Source organism: Manis pentadactyla, chromosome 10 (genome assembly GCF_030020395.1).
Source record: "Manis pentadactyla isolate mManPen7 chromosome 10, mManPen7.hap1, whole genome shotgun sequence".
In the NCBI taxonomy this organism is placed as follows: Eukaryota; Metazoa; Chordata; class Mammalia; order Pholidota; family Manidae; genus Manis; species Manis pentadactyla.
In genome coordinates, this window is record NC_080028.1 from 103232426 (window position 1) to 103252690 (window position 20265).

Below are 20265 nucleotides of genomic sequence, written 5' to 3' on the forward strand. Positions count from 1 at the left end.
GAGTTTGGGGAAACTGAGGCTGGGAGGAGCTAGATGCTTTGCTCAAGGTCACTCAGCTTGCTTATCTGCCTCTTGGGGCCATACCACCAGGTGTTTAAATCTTGGTTTGCTAATTATTTAGCTTGGTGGCCTCAGGTCATAGGGCTCCCTGTGCCTCCGTTTCTCCAGATGTAAGATGGGAATAATTAGCAGGCCCACTTCAAAGGGTGTTGTGAGTGTCGACAGAGCTCGTGCACATGGCCTGGCACTCTGTGAGCACAGTGCCACCATTACCGCTGTCACCAGGGGGCCTTTCCACCTCTGTGAGCCTCAGTCCCCGAGCCTGAATCCCGGCACCCGGGTGCACAGCTGATGCTCAGGGAACATTGTTAAACTACCGACAGGAGTGTGAGCCTGGGGCTACCTCACTCCAGAGACTGTGCTGTACCCCCTCCCCGTCACCTGCTCTGATTCTCCAAGACCCTGTCCTCCAGCCATCGTTCCACACGTGCTTATTCTCTGTCCCCATGGCCATGCCCTAAGGGGGTGTCTTCATCTGTATGCTGCAAGACAGAAGACGGGGGCCACAGAGGGCAGACCCTCTGAAACAGGCTCCCCAGTATGGTTGGTGCCATGTCACTGATGGGTAGCGGGGCTGGGGCTGAGGCTGAGGGTTACTGGCACAAAGGAAGGCAGAGCTGGGGGGTACTGGGCCTTTGCAGGTATGAGGCTGGGCCTGCTCCCAGATGGGCATGCCTGTTCTGACTTGCCCGGCCATGGGCGCTCACACAGCGGCAGATCTGTGTGTGTTTTTTAGAGGTTTGTGTTGTCCCCCAAGAGCAGCCAGTGGATGGAGGGAGGCTGTGGGTGAGAACTGCTCTGCCCTCCCCCTGTGCCCATGCCTGCCACCCTGCAGGGTTCTCTTGATTGGAGGAGGCAGCCCCTGGCACAGGATCCACTGGGGCGTCCATGCATTCATCCATTGGTCCTGCCCCCAGTCCTGGGGTCCTGCTGTGTAGCCTTGGGCAAGTCTGCTGTCCTCCGGGGCTATGGCATCTCCCATGCAGAAAGAGGTGCCTAACTGTGGGAGAGTGGTGGGCAGGAGGTATGGGGCGGGGGCAGCTACAGGCCCTGAAGTGCAGCCAGCGGGGCAAGGCGGGTCTTCCCCCATCTCCCAGGGAGCTCCGGGATCTCACCCACACTGCCCAGAGGGGCCTGGGGCCCTCACCACCCCCTTCCCTTCCTCTCTCAGGGCCCTGACACACCCTCCCCTCACTGGGGGACACTGGGGCTCTTGCTGCTCCATGAGATGGGGGCACCCCTCCTCAGTCCCCATCACGTAGGAGGGGAAACTGAGGCTGGTGGAGCTGCTCCTAGCCTGTCCGGAGGCTCTCAAGGCCCCCACAGCACACCCCCAGCTGGCCTTCCTCATCACACCCCCACCAACCTCCCTGCCCTCCGTGCTTCATCTGCGCTTGCTGTTGTCCACCTTTTTGGGGGCCCTGCCCAGCTGTCCCTTCATCCCCAGCATGACGCAAACCTGCTCTAGATGGCTCCCCCATTCAAGGTTGCCCCAGACCAGACTGGCGCAGGGCAGGAGTCGGGGCAGCCAGCCTCCTTGTCAGCCCCCATGGCCCCTAGGAGCCAAGAGCCCTGGTGGTGGGCCTGGGAGGAGGGCCTGGGCCACGGGCTGTCATGAGTCACACCTGTCTCATTGGGTACACTGAGCTCAGAGAGGGGCAGGGAGACTGGGCTGCCACCCCCTTGCCAGATGACCTATGGAGAGGCCTCGGCGTCAGAAGTCAGGCTCTGCCTCCCCTAGGAGGCTCCAGCCCTTTTCTGCTGAAACTGTTTTTCAGGTATAAAATGGAGCCATTCCCAGTCCTTCCTGCCTCGCACAATCACTGTGTGACTCCAAAGGGCACAGGGGCTCCAGCAGGCGCAGGCTACAGGAGGGGAAGCTCAGGGCAGATCAGGCCTGGGTCACTGCCCACAACCACTCACCGGCCCAGCCAGGGAGTGGGCTCCCATGCACCCCAAGACCAGGGGACCCAAACAAACTCCATTTGAGCAGTGCTCCCTGCCCCCTGAGCCAGAGTCCAGAACTGAGCTTGCACACAGGCAAGGAGGCATTTTTTGCCCAGTCTACACTGGCCTGGTGCCACCTCATTGCTGGGTGCATACAAGCAGAAGCAGGGAGGGCAGAAGTGGTGGGGAGTCGAGCCAGGTCTGGGGGCAGGTCTGCAGGCAGGCTAACTGGACCCAGGAATTGCAGGGCTCTGGGGACAGATGATGCAGGCAGGGAAGGTAGTCTTTGTGGTGGGATTCTGGGCTTAGGAGGGAGACAGGACCATGTGAGGTCAGACCAGCCCAAACTTGGGACTCTACCTGCCTTTCAATGCCATGTGTCCTGGGGGCTTGGACACCCCCTCCCTGAGCTGAGAACTCTCCGTCCCTTCATGCAGAGCGCCCACCACCTGCCACGGCCCTCGCATCCCTTATGCTGGGTCCCCACCCACATGGGGCTGGCGTTCTGAAGAGCACGCACATAGTGCCCCTTGCAGCATGTTGGAAGGGATGTGAAAAATAGGGTCGGGTGCAGGAGTTGAGAGGGTCAGGCCTGTGGCCTCATGGAGGAGGTGACCTTCTCATGAAGACTTGAAGGGGATGGTCCGTGGAGGGGGCACGTCTGCAGAAGAAGGGTCCAGATGAGAGAACAAACAACTGACCAAGGCCCTGAGGCAGAAGCAGGCCTGAGCTGTCCCCAGGAACCGCATGGGCTAGGCTGGAGCTGAGGAGCTTGGTAGGATGGGCAGAGGGGACGCCACAGGGTCCAGGGGAGGACAGAGAGCAGAGGAGAGGGCTGACCGGGCTTGGGGACCCTCCCCCTACGGGACATGAGCTGCCCGCTTGGCAAAGGCTCCCTTCCCTCCACTGGAGTTCCCAGAGGGGGAGGACTGGGGACTTAGGGGCAATGCCAGGGACAAAGGACAGGCCCAAGAGGCTGGGGGCCTCAGGAGCTGGATTTACGGCCTCCTCTGACCCCAGCAGAGAACAGCCTTGCTGGGCATGGCGAGTCACCAGCGACCAGCCTGGGGGTGGGACGGCCAGGATGAAAGGCCCAGAGAAAGGATTAACAGTAGCCCAAAAGGCCACGCAAGGTGCCATGGCAACTGTGAAGCCACGGAGCCCTGGGAGAATGGAGCTTGTGTTAACATCCCGTGCAGCCTCCCAGTGGGGCTGGGGGCTTGTTAACCAGCTTACCAGGCGGCAGCCCAGCCCATTGACATGGAAATCCAGACCTGCCATTCGTCAGCCCTGAAAGGCCTGTGGCAGCCTAAAGGAGGTGGCCAAGGAGGAGGGGCCATGAGGCTGGAGGGGTGGGCAGGGGGGCGCAGGTGCTGGGCCAGGGCAAAGACGAGCACCCACCTTTTCCTCTGACTTTCCTGCATGGCCGGGCACAGGCCAGACCCACAGGACCGAGCCTGCAGGCTGCCCAGCGTCTCATCCCCGAGACCCGTGTGACGTGGTCCTGGTGGGGAAACCCAAGCTTGAGAGGGGCTGACAGTTACCCAGCCAGACACCCACTTGATGGGTGTTGGGGCCTGGAGGGAGGAAGTCAGGGTGAACCCTGGCAGCAGAGCTCAGGCGCTGGGGCCATGGCGCTAGAGTCCATGCTGGCCCAAGCCAGGCGTGAGGACCACCGTGTGGAGCGGTGCGCCTGAGGGGCTGGCTCTGTCCTGGTGACCTGCTTGGGACTGGGGAGATCTGGGCAGGGATGGGGCGGGGCTGTGGAGACCCCTGAGCACCAGGCCCAGGCTCTGGCTGAGTGGGGAAAGCCTCTTGCAAGCGAGATGTGCAAAAATGCTTGGGCAGGCCTGAGGGGAGGGTGGGAAGAGGCCAGGCAGGTGTCTAAGCCCCTGTTGATGTGGGATTACAGCCATCTGGCAGCTGCCTCCCTGCAGTCTCCTCCTCGGCCCCAGGGGGCTGGGGCGGGGCGGCTCAGGGCAGTGGGTGCCCTGGCAGCACCGTCTCCCCGGCTACAAAGTGGGGCAGCGGCAGGTGTGGGTGCTGGAGGGGTGGAGAGCTGGGGGTCCGGGAGGAAGCTGGGCCCTGGTCATGCCCAGGGCAGAGCCTGCTCCCCTCCCACTGGGCACATCAGGCAAGGGGCTGTGTCTCTGAACCTGCAGCCCCTCACCCTGAAGTGGACAGAGTGGTGGGCTTGGCCATCCTGGGGGGAGTCAGCTCCTCCGGGAGAAGGCTGCTGGGGGAGCTCGGACTGCTAGGGCACCCCCTGGGGAAACTGAAGTGCAAGATGGCGTGGGGCCTTCCTCCCGCGCCCCCGTGGGCACCCTGTGCCTCGGTGCTGCCCCTTCAGCCTTCTCTGGAGTGACATCCCCTGCCAGGCCCCGGGTTCAGGCATGTGGTCCCTTTTACTGACCAGCAGGACAGGAGGTCACAGTGGCCCCACGGCCGTGGTGGGGAGGCCCTTGCCCGGTGGTGAGCGAGCCGGCTGGGCCAGCGACTGCCCCTACCCACCACGGCCCACTGGTGTTGGGTTTCCTGGGGGGAGGCCCAGCTGCACACAGCTGGCCAAGGGTGGGGGCCAACAACTTGGGAAAGCTGTGCTCTCACGGCTCCTGAGGAGGGGCCATAGACACCCACTGCAGCCTCAGCCAGACTGGACGGGCCTCCCCCTCCTCTGCAGCCCCCCAGCTGCCAGCTGCCTCTGTCCCTCCCCGGGAAGGAGGAGGGGCCGGCCGCATGCCTCTGCACACAGCACCTCACCACACAAGGCCTTCCGAACCTCCTTCCCTCCTTAGGAGGCCCTGAACCTAAGGGGAAGGTCCAGAAGCAATGACCCCTCCTGACAGTGTCTGGGCACCCTGGATAAAGAGGTGCTCAAAAAAGCAGCTGCTGCCCTCTGCACCCTGTCTCTCTGTGGGTCTGTGTACAGTCTACCCCACCCTTCAGCAGCTCCTGAGCACCCATTGGGCACCTGCTCAGGTAGGCACCCCTCCACTGCTCCTGTGGGGCTCAGGGAGGCTCTGTAGCTGGGCATGGGTGCTAGGACAAGGGGAAGGGTGGGATGGGCACCCCTTCCCCTCCTGCCCTCTGGCTGGTGTAGAAGCCTTCCGTGAGGAGGCAGGCAGACCAGAGCTCTCCCAGGGTCCTTGGTGCAATCAGAGCAGGAAGGAGGTATCTGCACCCTCGCTGGATCTGGGTTCCCCAGGTAGGCGAGGGAACACTGGGCCAGAGACAGGGGAAGACACAGGCGCTCTGGACATCCTGGAGGAGTGGGCACTGGAAGTCAGGCCATAGCAGGGTGCACAGGAGTTTGCCAGCAGCAAAGAGTATGTCTGCTAAGAACTCAGTGTTTTCTAAACTGCTGTGTGGGCTGGCTCTTCTTTACTCAGCCAACATTTATTGAGCACCTGCTGTGTGCCAGGCTCTGCTCTGGGCACTGGGACTTAGGGGTGACCCAGACAGGGTTGTCCCCTGAGGACTCTTGCAGGGGGAGACCTTTGGCTGGGAAGCCCAGGGATGATGGGAGAGTGAGAACAAGGACCGACCCACCTTGGAGCAAGGCTCTGGAAGGGGAAGCTTGCCAGGCATGGGGAGATGGACGGTACATGCAGAGGCCCTGTGCACAGATGGCCAGCATGTTTAAGGGCTGGACAAGAGGCCAGTGTGGAGCCCAGGGGTGGGCACCTAGTCTGGGGAGCTGAGAGGCCATCACACCCTCTGAGTGGGAGGTGGCACAGGGAGTCCTACCTTTCAGTACCTTAGTCCCACCTCAAGCATAACAACCCAGAGCCTGGAGCTGACTCGGGCGGGGGGTGCAGGTCGGGGGGTGGGGAGGGCTTGCAGTCACAACTAAGGCAGGGGCACCCGTAGGGGTGCTGGGAGCCAGGCTGACCATGTTCACGCAGGCGACTGACCTGGCACACAGGAACCCAGGGACATGCAAAGACACATGTGTAGAGACACGAGAGACAGGGACTGAGCAGAAAGCACAGACATGTGCTTCTGCGCCCTCCCCCACATCCCGCCAGCACACACACCAGCCGCCTGGCAGATCCCCTTTCTCTCTTTGCCCTTTTCTCTGGCTCTTCAGCAAAGCAGTTGCTCGAAACTAATTGAATTTTCCGCCTGGGAAGGGCCTGGGGAGGTAAGGCGGGGTGGGGGCTGGGAAGAAGCTTGTTAACAGCTCCGGCGCCCTCCGCCCGCTGCACCCTCGCCCCCTCCCCCAGATCCCCCTCTCTGCGGTGGGGGTAGGGTGGTCAGGCCCTGGGCAAGAACAATGGACTGACTGAAGATCACAGCCCCCACACAGGACAGTCTGGGTGGGTGGAGGGGGGCCTGGCCTGTGCTCTGGCCCCGCCCACTGTCTGTGAGTCCCTTTGGGCCTCGATTTCCCCCATCCACAAGGAGAATTGGGGTTGGGGTGGAGGACACGGGCGCCTAAACCAGACTTGCCCTTTGAGATTCAGGACCCCAATCCCCTGCCCGGACCAAACGCTGAGGTCCAGGCAGGACCACGTGCAGCTGGGGGAGGGGTCGCGTGGGGATTTCCTCCCACCATGCCCACTTTGACAGAGTAAATGACAGGTTCAAACTCCCGGTATGGCACCAATATGGAGAGTGTGAGGTGGTGGCTGGGGCACCCACGTATGTGCTTGGCATGCATGTGAACGCTGTTGGGGGGCTAAGGAGGAGCAGCCTGGGACAGAGGAGGGTCCAAAACCCTCCCTGACAGACCCCCATGCCGTCCATCAGCCTCTCTCCTGTCCTGGACCCAGGCGTCCACAGTCCCTACAGAACACCCAAATGTGCAAAGGAGCACCTCACCTGTGGCCCCACCAGCCTCACAGGGGCGGTGTCAGTGTGGGGGGGCACTGTGGCCTCTGGGAGTAGGAAGGGGGCCCACACTGCTTCCCCAGCCACAGGGTGCCGGGCAGGGGTCCCGGGCGGCTCAGACAGGACAGCTGGTCACTCTCCTTCCTTAAACAGTGGCACCTCTGGCCCCAGGGCTCTGGGCCTGGGCAGCCCCTGTGAGGGCCCTCCTGGGAGAGTACCTGCCATGGGTAGGCAGAGGTGATGGTGGCGGACGTGAGGCCCTGCCCCTTGCAGAGGGTCTGGGCCTCTCAGCTTCTTCGGTGTCTATGAGGGGACTTCCTTCCGTGCACAGAGCTGGCGGCACCAGCTGGCGGTGGGGGAACAAGACCTGGGCCGCCTTGAAGGGAGGGCTGCCGAGGGCTGTGCCAGGGAGTAGGCACTGAGGCCGTGGAGGCTGGCGTCTGGCCCAGGTCCCATAGATGGGGGCTGGGGTCAGGGCACAGATCCTGACTCTGTGTGTGTTTCCCACAGCCTGGCCCTGCCCCCACTGGGGCTGTGATGCTCGCGGGGTTCCCCTGGAGCAGGACACTGCAGGGATGTGGCCAACCTGGACCTGACTGGGTCCCTGACCTGGGGGTAGATCGGTCTGGGGGACCAGGAATCCAGCTCTGCCTTGGCACCTAGAGATGCCAGAGGCAGGCTGGGCAACCAAGGGCCTGAGCGGCTGTCTGCCCTCCCTGCCCCTGCCTCCCGGTTGACCTCTGGGATGCCCATAGCACAGCCTGCCTCCCTTCCTGCCCCCCCCAGGGCCCTGGCCCACGAGGCAGGCACGCCCGTTCCTGCCTGCCACTCCTCAGGGCACGTGCCAGGGCCCACAGCAGCCTGTCTGGCCTGTGCCATTAGAGGTCACATGGGAGCTTGTGGGAGCTCTGAGTGGGCTGGTGGGGGTGAGGCAGGCTTTGGGGAGAAGACCACCACTGCGCTGTTGGGACCTGGGCTGACCCAGCTGTCCGTCAGCCGTCTTGTCTCAGCCCAGCTGACTAGTCACACATCCACCAGCCTGGTTGCCCCTCTACCCACCCAGTTACCCACTCCCTCCACCTACCCCACCACCACCTCACTCAGTCCTCAGCCCCGGGTGATGCTGGGTCACAGGCTCCAACCACAGCATGTCGCGTCCAGGACCCCAGCCAGCCACACATCTGTGCCAGTCAAGTAGCTGACGATGCCGGCCTGCTAGGCGTGTGGGGGTTGCTGTCTGGACCAAGGTCACTCCTACTGGCACTAGGAGGCTACCCTGGGGAGGAGGTCCCAGAGGCTTGGGGTGGGACACAAATGCCAGAGTCCTGGTCTGACTGCAGGGTAGAGCACCCCATGCAGATAGGCCCCAAAGGGAGATGTGGTCAGAGAGGGAGAGGGTGAGGGGGACAGATAGAGAATCAGAGACAGAGATGGTGAGAGACAGAGAGGAGAAGGGTGTGTGGGTGTGAGCAGGGTCCTGCCCTCTGCCAGAGAGCTGAGCCCTTCGTGTTCCCGAGGGAGGTAAGGGGCATGGGCCTGATCAGGGCTGCCGTCCCCGCAGCCACCACGTGGTGCTCCTCCTGGGGGCATTTCTTCCCCATTGAATCATCCTTGGGCTGGATCCAGGCCTCCTACCAGGCCTGGAGTGACCACCACTCCCTCACAAGATGCCCTGAAGCCAGAGATGGATCTGCACGGAGGCCTTTCCCACAGCCTCTCTGCACTGGGCTCAGTGAGGACCCCTCCCTGCATCCCCTGTGCATCTGCGCAGAGGGTCCTGGCCGAGGCCCTGGAGCTGGGCCTGAAGTAAGGATGTGCCCCTGCTGACAGTGAGTCTGTGTCCACTTAGCAAACCCCTCCAGCTCCCCAGGGACGCTCTCTGGGCAGGTGGGTGTGACAGAGGAAGCTCTTCATCTGTGGGTGACTCTGATGGTCCCTAGAAGGAGCTAAGGGGGAGGAAGACGGAGCCAGGCAGAGTCTGGATGGGGGTGTGCCACCCTGTGTCCTCCCCACATCCTCCATGGTCCTCTGACCCTCCTCCCTTAGCGTTCTGCCGCATAGAACAGATGGATGCATGTGAGCGGATGGAGGGGTAGGTGGGTGAGGACAGACAAAAGGATAGATGGATGGAAAGACAGATGGAAAAATAATGTACCGGTGGACAGACGGCTAGAGAAGTGAAAAGATGGGGGGCAGTTAGACAGACGGAGGACGGCGATGTGACTGGTGGAATAGTGTGTCGCCCCAAGAAGGCCACATCCTGACCTTGGGGTGGAGAGGCTATCCTGCATCGTCCAGAGGGCCCAGGGCCACCACCACAAGGCCCGTGTGAGTAAAAGAGGCGAGTCAGAGATATGGACCGAGCAGCCCCTGAGTGACACCCTTGCAGGCTCCAAACACAGGCAGGCAGCTTCCAGATGCCGGGAAAGGGTTGGGAACAGGTTCTTGCCTAGAACATCCAGAGACCGCAGCCCTGTCCACACCCGGGTTTCAGCCCGTAGGATGCCTCTGACCCACAGAACTGTGTGTTAGTAAATATGTGTTGTAGCCACTGAGTTTGTGGTAATTTATTACAACAGCCACAGGAAATAAATATAGATGGTAGGACATTGGACAGTGGATGGACTCGTGCCTTAGATTTACACGTACATGACCCCTGATGCCACAGGCTGGGTGGTAAGAACCCTGGCTGGATGGCTAAGCAAAGGTCAGAGTTTAGACACTCCAAACGTCTAGATATAAAGCCATAGCACCTGACACATGACCCAGAACATGAGCAGCGTTTACTGGCATGGGCACAGAGAAGACAGTCCATGGTGGGCTCTGGGCCAGGCCTATGGGCAGCCCCGAAGGCCCTTGTTTGGAGTGTGGACAGGCTGAAGGGCAGGAGCCCAGAAGGGAGCCCCCATCTTCTTCCTCCTGTGGTCCTGGTCCAGAGAGCACCTCGGCACCTGAGAAAGGCAGCCTGGCAGGGGAGGTCAGGCCTGTGGATGCCCACCTCCAGCTGAGCCAGCACTTATTAGCTCACCCAGTGTGGCTCACACTCGCTCACTCATGCACATACGTGAGCACTGACCTGTGTGCACATGCCTGCCCACTCTCTCACATGGAAACCACGTGGCTACACGGGGAGGGGCTCAGCCCTGCTCTGCCTGGAACTTGTGACCTTCTCCCAGTCCCTGGACCATCCTGTGTCTCTGACTCCCTGTCCGTGGGCTGAGGGCTTTGGGCTCTGCGGGAGACAACCACAGAGGGGGCTGCGGGGTGGTGGCCAGGGCCTGAGGCCGGCTGTTGGGGTGGCTCCGAGTGGCCGACCCAGCCCTCCCTCCCTCCCTGACCACCAGGCTTCCTCCCGGCACCCCTCTGGGGAGGGACTGTAATTAACTTCTTCCTGTTCAGATCAGGAGTCTGTTTCCAAAAACATATTTCGAAGGATTATTTTGCAAAGGAAATGTTTTTGAAAGAATCTCGCGTCCCGTCCCTGCCTGGGGAAGTGGGAGCTGCAGTCAGAGCAGGCACGTGGTGGGGTGGCCCTGGTGGCAGGGATGAGCTGGCATGCCAGGCCCAGCCTGAACCCTTCTCTAGGGCCCAGAGGGGAAAGGGAGGGGAGGCCAAGGAAACGGGGTGGGGTGGGGGAGCAAGTGCCTCCACTTCCGCCGCTGCAGCTTTACCCTCAGACCCCCAGGGCCCCCGAGTGCTGAACCAGGGCCTCCCCTCAGGACCTCTGGCACCATTTCTCCAGGGAGGTCAGCTCACCCCAGAAGCTCTCTGCTTGACTCCCCTGCTGGCCACGCATTCCATCTTCACTGGGCCGTGGGGCCCTTCTCCTGGGCATCTCACTGTGGACTGGGGGATAGGCCTCTTCCAGCCAGGTGGGTCTCCACCTTGAGTCCAGCCTGCCTCCCCCCCCACGTTCTGTGGCTCCCTAGGCTACCTCGTAGACACTTACCTCTCCTTGAGCTTGGCCCTTGCTCGGGCTTTCCCGTCCCATAGAAGCACCCCCACCTCCCCTGGAGTTACACATACAAGGGGTTCTCTTTTCTCTTATTTTCTATCCTGAGAAACACATTGCCAAATTGACACAACTACTAGAGCCTTGAGGAGAGGGCGGGGACACATGCTGGGGGCCATTTAAATGTGTGTTCTCGTTTTTCAGTAGGAAACACTCTCTTCTCTGGGGGATGTCCTGGGCTGGGGGAGCCCCAGACCCTCAAGAGCCAGTCTTGATCCTGACCACGCAGCCCGCGGACCCCTACACAGCTGCCCACCTCCCTTTCTGTCAGACAGCCTCCTCCCTGGTCGTGTGGCTTCAGGCCAGCCCCAGCACACTCTGGGCCTTAATCTTCCATCTAGAATGTTCCACTTGTTCACTCTGGCCTCCCAGCTCAGCACACAGTGAGCATTTGGTAAACGTTTGTTGACTGAATGGATAGATGGATGGGTGGGTAATGTGGACCTGGAGGGGTCTTGCACCAAAGATGCTTTAATCTCAAAAGACTACCCCTCATTTCCTACTTCCCAGAATCTCAGGCTGGGCCCTTGGAAAGGGAGGGCCAGGCCCTCCAGGCAGCCCCTTCCTGCCTCGGTTTCCCCACCCTGCCTTTGTAGGTGCCCCTGCCCTGCTGTTCCTTGGGCTGAGGAAATTCCATGCACTCTGTCCCTATGCCACACCCGTCCCCAGTCCTAGCCCCTAGGCTCAGTGGTCTCACACTCCAGGTTCCGGCACTCCGCCCTCCACAGATGTCCTGGAACTGATGTGAGGCTATTTTGGGAGCTGGCAGCTCCCCTGGGCCTTTCCCAACAGTCTTGGTGGGAGCGTTTGAAGACAGCAGGGGTCGGCCTGAGCGGGCGGGGCTCTGGGGACACAGCCCCCGGAGGCGGGGGCAGGGGTGCCCAGCCTGAGCCCACCCCAGGAGGATACTAGTGCAGGGCAGCCTCAGTCCGTCTCAGTCTCCATGCTGCTGTCCCCACCTTACACACCGGAGGCCCCTCTGAGCAGCCCTAGCCTGTCCCTCTCACCAGGGCGGCCTCAGCTCACCTCTGCAGCCTCACCTCGTACCACCCCCCAGGCTCCCACCCTCCAGCCTCGCCAGCACCTCTGAGGCTCCCTCAGAACATCTGCACCTACACTGCCCAGGCCTGGGTGATTCTTCCCGGATGTCCTGGGCTGGGTCTTTCTTGATATGACGTCTCAGGGTAGCAGCCTGGTCAGGCTTAAGCAGTCCCCTCGCCTGTCGCCTCCATTCTGCACCTTCCCACAGAGATAGAATGCAAGCCACAGATGCAATTTGAAATTTTCATAGTGGCCACATCTAAAAAAGGTTTAAAACCAGGTGGAATTAATTTTAACAATATATTTCCTTTAACCCAGTGTATCTAAAATGTTACCATTTAACCAGTAGTCAATATAAAAATTATTAATGAGATATTTTACTTTTTTTTGGCACTAAGTCTTATAAATCTTGTGTTGTTTTACATACATACTATAGGTGGTATTGGACTGCACAGCTCGATGCTACTGCCTTATTTTATTTTCTTCCCAGCACATATCACCATCTAGAATGTTCCATGTATTTGTTAAGCTACTTATTATCTGTGTTGCTGCAACACACATTCCGTCCTGCTCCGCAAGCAGTCACCATGCAGTAGGTGCTCTGCAAATGTTTGAGAATGTGGCACAGAAGCAGGTCTGGCCCCTCTTCCTGGGCCCCCATCCCAAGGCAGTGCTCAGCCCCCTCTGCAGAGTGGGACTTGAAGCCCACCCCGTGTCCTGCATGCCCTCTAGTGTCCCGGCTCTGGCCCAGTGCGCGGAGGACACCACATCATGGAATCTGCAGGCAAGCTCTAGGATCCGCCGCCACATTCCCATCTGACTGGATTCCCAGCTTCCCTTCCCCAAATCTGGCTGCTGCCGGGTCTGTTTATAAACCTGGCACGGCCTGCATCCCTGGAGGGTGCTGGAGCCCGGCGCCTGTCTGGAGAGATCATCACAGTCCCCGCTCCGGGCCCGATGTCTGCTGGCCGCCAGGCTGCCCCACTGTGCCCTGTCCAGCCCACCTGAACCCCTGTACCCGCCCAACCACGGAGGCCCCTGGCTGCACCCAGCTGCTGGCCCAGCACCCACAGCCTTGCTCGCTGGCCTGTCGGGGCGAGTTGAGCTTCCTCGAAGGAGGCTGCCAGTGTGGGCTCGGTTTCCATTGCTTGGGGGCCAAGTCCAAGAGGTTCCAGGCAGGCCTCCACCTGCCCATCCAGGAGGCCTCCCCTCAAGCCCCTCAAAGCCATACCACCAAGACCTTTAGAGCCCCTCAGGTACACACTTCTCCCTAGACTCCCTAGTGACCCCTCAAGAATCTCACATTCACAGCCGTGACCTCCCAGGAAAACCACACACTGACCACAGCGGCCTCCGTCTGTCCACCAGTGACAGGGGAATGAAAGCCTCCCCACGTGAACAGCCATGAGCTTGCTTGGAGGACTGCAAAGCAGAGCCCTGGTTAACACATTGAGCCAAGGAGCGTAACTGTGGGAGCAGAGGGGCTCTGTCCTGTGCCCCAAATCATGGCCCCACCTCTGCAGGGCTGTGGTGAAGAGCACCATTTCTCCAGTGGCCAACTGCCAGCACCTAGCCAGCTATAGCTCGGCTCTGGGCCTCGGGTGCTGCATCTATAAAATGGGAGGTGGAAGAGGATGGGGGCGAAGGGCCCTGCCCAGGGGGCTGTGAGAACCCGGGGCTAAGGCCTGGCCCGGGCTGGCTCTGGTGGAGCGGCGTCTGGGTAGAATCCTGCTCTCTGCCCTCGGCTCAGGCCCACCAGCAGGGCAAACACTGGCCTCGCAGCCTGGCGTCTCAGCAACCCACCTTCATGTCCCTCCTTTGGGCCGAAGCCAGCCTTGCTTCTGTCTGAGCACACGGGCTGTGCTCATTATCCCTTTGGGAAACTCCAGATGAAGAAACAGAGGCTCAGAGAGGGGCAGGGGCTCTCTGCTTGTCCGAGGCAGGTGGGCCTGCTTTGCTTCTTCGCAGGAGGAGGGCCAGTATGGAGGGAAGGCCCCCTGGGGTCCCCAGCCAGTGCCAAGTGTCTTTTGGAGCCACTGGCCCACCCATGCCAGAGATAGGGGCAGAGAACTGGCAGCCCCCGCTCGGCATTGGCTCCAGGAAACCTTATCAGGCCCCAAATGCCCCCAAGTGAGCAGATTCTCTGGGTGATAAGAGGCTCAGGGGAGGGTGGAAACCCTGGACATGGACAATGGCCGGTCACTGAGTGGGCAGCCTGGCCAGGAACAATGCCAGCTAAATTAGGGGTGGAAGGTGCCACCTGGCAGGGGAGGCCAGGAAGGGCTGGACCCCAGCAGGGCAGCAGCAGGGGTGGGGCGCTGTCTTCTCCATTGCCATCCTGGCCCTCCCCAGGCCCTTTGCACATGCTGCTTCCTTTACTGGCAACACTCTCCATGCTTCCCTTCTTTTGGCTATAGCCCCTCCTCTTCTGAGCTCAGCCCAAATGTCCCCTCCTCCTGGAAGTCCCCCTGACTTGCCTGGATCAGGCCAGTGCCCCCTATACGTGATTGTCATTCCCCATCTTTTCCCTTCAGCACTTTCATCGTAGTGATGATTTGATAAGGTGACCCTGGATTTGTCATTTAATGTGTTTGCCCCTCCCTAACAAGGACTGAGTCTGTCTGTCTTGTGAACCACAGCTCAGGGTTGCCATGTTGTAGGTACTCACCAGGTATTTGTTGAGCAAAGGAATGGCAGCCAGTTGCTTTCCTGCATCAGTAACAGGGGGATGGTAGGCTGGCTGGCAGAGCGGTAAACGGTAGGCACTGGCACGGTACTGAGCACATCGTAGGGGCTCAGCTGAGAAGTGCTGGTGATTCCGGCCAAGATGGGCTGAGTTCTAAGGCCTGAGTTCTGGTCTCCCTTCCCTGAGCCTGGAGCCTCCGTCGGGTCCCAGTGACAGTAGTAACGTTTTCCTGAAGCCCTGCTGTGTGCCAGCAGCTACAGGGCCAGCAGGCAGGAGGCAGGCAGGAGGCAGGCAGTGGGAGAGGGGGTTCCTGCGCACCAGGCGCACACCTGCCTCCTTCCCCACAGACCTCTGAGGGACCCACAGGGCCTCGGCGAATGGCTTGGAATGAAAATGACCTCTGTCCTGAGCGACAGGGTGGGATTCAGAGGGAAGGAGCCATGAAGTTCTTAGGCGGGATGGAACCAAACTTTGAGAGGAAGGGACTCAGGATAGCTGCAGAGGCCCCAGAGGGTGGCAGGGTGGTGGCCCCTGCTGTCCCCTCCCAGCCCTGGGCCGCTCCAGGCTTCAACAGGCCTCGCAGGAGCCACGAAGGGGCAGCAGAGGCCAGCGCTGGGTCCCACAAGCTCCTGGCCTCCCGGGCCTCAGTTTCCCCATCTGTGTAACTCCCCTGTCCTTACCCTGCCTGCTGGCCGAGAGGGCATGCTCATGTCCCAGCCCCAGCAAGGAGGGAATGAGCAAGCCTCCATGTGCCAAGGCCACCTGGGGCCACCCCTGCCAGTGGAAGCTGCCCGTGCCTCCTCCCTTGGGGACTGGGACTTCCACGCTGACTTCACAGGGTGAGCAGTTCCAGATGTGGGCTGGGGGCAGGGCTGGGGGTCCTAGGGGTGTCTTGAAGGTTGAGGAGGGCTCTGAGGGCAGCCAGGCCCAGACCTTGCTGCGGTGGGCCAGGCTGGGTGCTCCCGGGGGTTGGGAGCTCTGGACTTGAGAGGCTGGGCTGGAGGAGCACTGAACTGGAGGAGCACTGGGGGTTCAGAGGCCACACCCCCATCCTAACTCTGGGGAGATCTCTTCCATCTGAGACAAAGCTTGTCAAATTGTCCTGGGCAGCTTGTGCCCGTCACCCACAGGCCCACTGAGGTGTATCAGACCTACCCGCAGCCAGCCCTGCCTCCCCCATGCCCCCTGCTGTCCCCTCTCTGCAGCACCTGCCCTTCCACCATCTAACTCCTACTCATTCTTCAAGATCAGCTTTAGGTGCCCCCCTCCTCCAGGAAGCCAACCTTGATAACCTCCACTGTGGCCTGGGGAGGAGCTCCATGTCCAAAGGGCTGACTGCTCGGTCCAAGGCCTGGCTTTGTGGCCTTCTAGCTGTTGACATTTCTGTGCCCTCAGATCCTGCTCTGTAAACGGGGTCATGGCATTGCCCTCCATGGCTGGGTGTGGTACACATGGTGTGTGTGCAGAGCTTAGCCAAGTGCCTGGCACGGAGTGAGCACCCAACAGAGGGTGTCCCGGGTGGTGGGGCGTGATTTACCTCCTGGGCTCCAGCCCTGTCTGCAGTGGAAGCACTGGGGCTGAGGACCAGCCACAGAGCCCAGGCTGCCAGCCTACTGGCTGGTGAAGGTCCTCAACTGCTGGGCGGAGGCCCCCTGCCTCCTCAGAAGCCTGTGAAGGTCAACAGCCAGGGGCAAAACTGCACATCCGGGATGGGGGAAGGGGTGGCACCTGGCCAGCAGGTATGTTTGCCCTGGGCCCTGAGCCACAGCACCCAGCCCTGGCTGGCCAGCAATTCCTGGGGCCCGACTGGGGTCTGACCTGGTCTCCATGGGACTGGGGTGTGCCCCCATTGCTGGGCTGGCCACGTGGGGTCTCAGTGTCTCCCAGCCTGTAGGGCCCTTCTGGACCCCTTTATCCCAGTCTCTGAGAGCTTCTGCCGCTCCTACCCTCATGGGAGAAGTTCCAAAACCACAGTGAGGCAAGGCGGGGTGAGACCACAGCCCAGCCAGGTGTGTGCTCAGGCCAGGTAACGTGTCTCTGGGCAGGTGGAGGCCCAGAGCTTGCTTCGTCCCAGGTGGGGCTTTCTGAGATCTCCGGGCTGGCATGAACTGGTCGGGCTCACAGCTCTGCCCCCTCCAGGCCCACTGGACTACCTGCAGCACAAACCCCCATTGTCCAGATGGGGTGGCTCAGAGAGGGGGGGCCTGCTGGAATCAGGGGCCCCACAGGCTTCCTCACCCAAGCCAGGGCCTCTCCAGGCAGCGGCACATGGGCCTCCTGATCAGCCTGTCTGGGGGCCAAGCCCCACCCACGGGGCCTCTGAGGCCAGTGGGGCTCTAGGCAGCTGACTCCATGGTCCCTCCCTGGGGTCCTGCCGACCACCAATCAAGGAGACAATGGCCCAGCATCCTTGGCCAGCCAGGGCTGTGGCTGCCTGGTCACCCTCCTTGCCCAGGGGCAGGCTCACAAGGGTCGGCATTGTGGAGCAGCTGGAAGTCCGAGGCGCAGACACCGCTAGCTCGAGGTGGCCAGCAGGTTGGAAGCCTTCCTGGAGCCCTAATGCATGCTCTGCCCTACTGGGCCCCTGGCCCAGCCAGCGCTGAACCCACAGCACAGGCTGAGTCCCACCCAACAGCCAGCCCCAGCACCCCTGGCAGGGGGCAGGACAGGGAGTGGGGAGGCAGGGCTGGCCTACCCCCTCCTGCTGGGCCAGCCTGCAGATGTGGTCTGGGAGGCAAGCTGGTATCAGGACCATGCCACAGAGGGTCAGCTCGTCCGGTGGCACCTCCACTGCCCAGGGCCCCCTGCAGGCCCGCCAGCCTGCCCAGTGCCTGGCAAAGGGGCACAAGGACACGGCCGCTGCACACCCCACACGGCAGGCCCATTGCCATGTCCCTTCCCAGCCTTAGCATCACCCGCCTTGCCTACACTGGCCAAGCACATGCCTGGACTGGCACAGGAGATCTGGGGGAAATAACAGCCAGAGGGGAGTGGTGGGGAGACATGGGGCTGGAATCCTGCCAAGCATCCACAGGGTCTGGGGGTGCCCAAGGGCCTGAGGGTCCAGTGTTGTGCCCATCCTCTAAGACACAACTGTCAGGGAAACGACAGGGGCACCTGGAGCCACACACTTGCCCTCATGCACAACTGACACACACATGGGCTTGCACATCCACACAGCCACATGGTCCTGAGCTCACTGCATGCTCCCGCTCACCTGCACACCCACACGCTCACCCACACACCCACATGCTCACCCACACTCACCTACGCTTCCTGCACGCTCACTGCACACAGCAGCCCTGGTGCTCAGTGCATCCAGCCCCACTCTTCCTTGGAGCAGCTCCCTGGACGGTCCATCCTGGAGGCCCCCACAGCTGCCCCCAAAGCCTGGAAGGACTGCGGTCTCCCCTGCATGCTTCCAGAGGGCCCCAGGCCAGCCCCCTCCCCCGCTTAGCTGAGAGAGGCCGAGGGGCCAGGTCAGGAGGGGCGTTGGGGTGTGGGAAAGGCCCTCCCCTGTGCCTTCTGCCAGAGCCCTGGAATGCGCTGACCACAGGGCCCAGCCTAATCCCAGCTCTGGGCCCCATGGGGCAGCTGGGCCTGCTGGAGCAGGACAGCCAGGGGCAGCAGGGCTGGGCTGGGGGACACAGGCCTGAGACCGAGGCAGTCAGACGGGCCCCCAGGAGGCCAGGGCAGGGTTGGTAGGCCTCGCTCCTCCCCCACCTCACTGAGCATTGAGAGGGTTTGGGTCTGGGAAGCCTGGAGGAAGAGGCTGGGGGCGCCTGGCTCAGGCCCACCCTTCCTGCGAGAATAGGGCAGAAGCTGCTTTCCTAGGTGTCCAAGGATCCCTGGAAGCAAAGATGGAGAGGAGGGCCTGAGGAAGTGGGTGTGGCAGGGGTCTGCGCAGCCACCCTGCCCCTGTGCCTGAAGGGGGGACCTGATGGGGGAGTGGGGGAGACAGGGAGGGGCAGAGGGACCAGTCAGGCATCCTGTCCCACAGTGGGCTGCCACGCCCCCTCCCCCGCCCAGCTGCCTACATCCCTGGGCGCGCCCTGCCGGCAGCAGAAGCCGGACAGATGGCACTGCAGGTGGGTGAGAAGGGGCCCCCAAGTCCCTGTGCTCCTTCCCCTGCTTGTCATGGAGTGAGTGCTACCCTGTGGGCGTGGGTCGCAGTAGAGAGCTCGCACTGGGAGGCCAGGGACTGGGACCAGGGCCTCCTGGACGGGCCAGCACACCAGCCTGTCTCTGCTCTCGCAGTTTGAAGCCTTCTGTGCCGGGGGCCTGGCCCCGGGCTGGAGCCTGCTGGTCCGGGCACACTCTGATGCTGGGGAGGACAGGTAAGGGCAGTGCCCCCGCAGGGGTCCCATCTTCGGCCTTGGGCAGGGTGACTACCCTGCTGCCAGTGGCTCTCATGATGCCCCCCCAGGTTTGAGATCAACTTCTTGTCTGAGACAGGGGACATTGCCTTCCACATCAAGCCCCGCTTCTCCAGTGCTACCATGGTGGGAAATGCCTTCCAGGGTGGCCACTGGGGCCAGGAGGAGGTGTCCAGCGTCTTTCCGCTGGTGCTGGGGGAACCCTTTGAGGTGACGGGGGCAGGGGCGAGTTCCAAGGGGGTCAGGGAGGCCTGTGGGGGGTGCCAGCCACCCACTCACCAAGGGGAGGTGGGCTTGGGGGGGCTCCCTGCATGGGGCGCCCATCTGGGTGGGCTGGCACAATGGGGGTTGCACATGGTGAGGGGCCTGAGGCACGTCAGAGCCGGACGCAGGAGCAGGACCCAGCCCCCATGGTGGGGCCACGAGTCGCTGGTTCCTGCTGCAGATGGAGGTCAGCTCGGACTCGGGGCACTTCCACGTCCACGCCCAGGAGCACAAGGTGCTACAGTTCGCGCACCGCCACAGGCCACTGGCGGACATCACCCGGGTACAGGTGCTGAGCGACCACCGCCTGGCCCAGGTGGAGCTGGCCAGGAGAGACCTGAGCTGGTGGTAATGGTGCTGCCCTGGCCTGCCCGGCCCTGCCCACACCCCACCCACTGCTGCAGGAATGGCAGTGTGTCCTCATCCCTGGGCCCATCAGCCTGGGAGGGGGCTACCATCCTGTTCCTTCGCCAGGGGCAGGGGAAAGGTCTGCCGTCCACATCCTTTCCCTCAGCCCACACTGGGGGTGGGGCTGGAACTGAGGCTGGGGTCTTGGATGCTTACAGGGACGGGGGCCACTGAGCTGTGCCCGAAGTCCAGGAGCAAGTTGGCCGTCAGCCATCCCATGTCCAGTGGAGACCACCCTGGAAAAGCTGGTGGGGGGTTACGGCTCTGGGCCACCCAATCCACCACCTTCAATAAAGTCTGAGCAGGCAGCAGGAGCTTGGCTGTTGTGAGAGAGGCCTGGGGTGTGGGGGCAGCCCTAGACACCCCCACCAGGGCCAGGGGCAGGGGTTCCCTGAGACCTGTGCCTGAGGATTGTCCGACCTGTCCCTTCATCCCTGGGACACAGGCTTGTGAGGAGGGCTCCCACCCACCCACCGTGGATGTTGGGGGAATGGTGTCAGAGGATATCCAATGAGGGGAGGGCTCTGGCCATGAGCCAGAAGGTGCCAGATGGTCTTCACCTGGGACCACCGGGTTCACGTCCCTTGGGCCCGGCCCTCAGGTGTGCATCCCGCGCCGTCCAAGCCAGTGTGCTGGGA

At 61.8% G+C, this 20265-nt stretch overlaps 1 protein-coding gene across 6 annotated transcripts; it reads left to right on the forward strand.

Annotated features, from left to right (window-relative positions):
- The first annotated feature begins 4803 nt into the window (after positions 1-4803).
- Positions 4804-19935, forward strand: GRIFIN (galectin-related inter-fiber protein). 6 transcript variants are annotated; one of them, XM_057508331.1, is made up of 6 exons: positions 4856-4986; positions 18609-18667; positions 18837-18916; positions 19006-19165; positions 19401-19567; positions 19786-19935. In XM_057508331.1, the coding sequence occupies exons 2-6, from the start codon at positions 18656-18658 to the stop codon at positions 19799-19801; spliced, it is 435 nt and encodes a 144-aa protein (XP_057364314.1). In that variant the 5' UTR covers positions 4856-4986; positions 18609-18655; the 3' UTR covers positions 19802-19935. The 6 variants fall into 6 exon arrangements, with proteins under 6 accessions (XP_057364312.1, XP_057364314.1, XP_057364309.1 ...); XM_057508326.1 differs by lacking the exon at positions 4856-4986 and adding an exon at positions 18150-18276 and having other exon boundaries at positions 18609-18721; XM_057508327.1 differs by lacking the exon at positions 4856-4986 and adding an exon at positions 18150-18276.
- The last annotated feature ends 330 nt before the right edge of the window (positions 19936-20265 follow it).

Coding starts and splice junctions, on each gene's coding strand:
- GRIFIN (XM_057508326.1), top strand. CDS start 18,165: ATGGGGCAGCTGGGCCTGCTGGAGCAGGACAGCCAGGGGCAGCAGGGC. Junction 18,277..18,608: donor CCCCAGGAGGCCAGGGCAGG/GTTGGTAGGCCT, acceptor TCCCCCGCCCAG/CTGCCTACATCCCTGGGCGC. Junction 19,166..19,400: donor TGCTGGGGGAACCCTTTGAG/GTGACGGGGGCA, acceptor TTCCTGCTGCAG/ATGGAGGTCAGCTCGGACTC.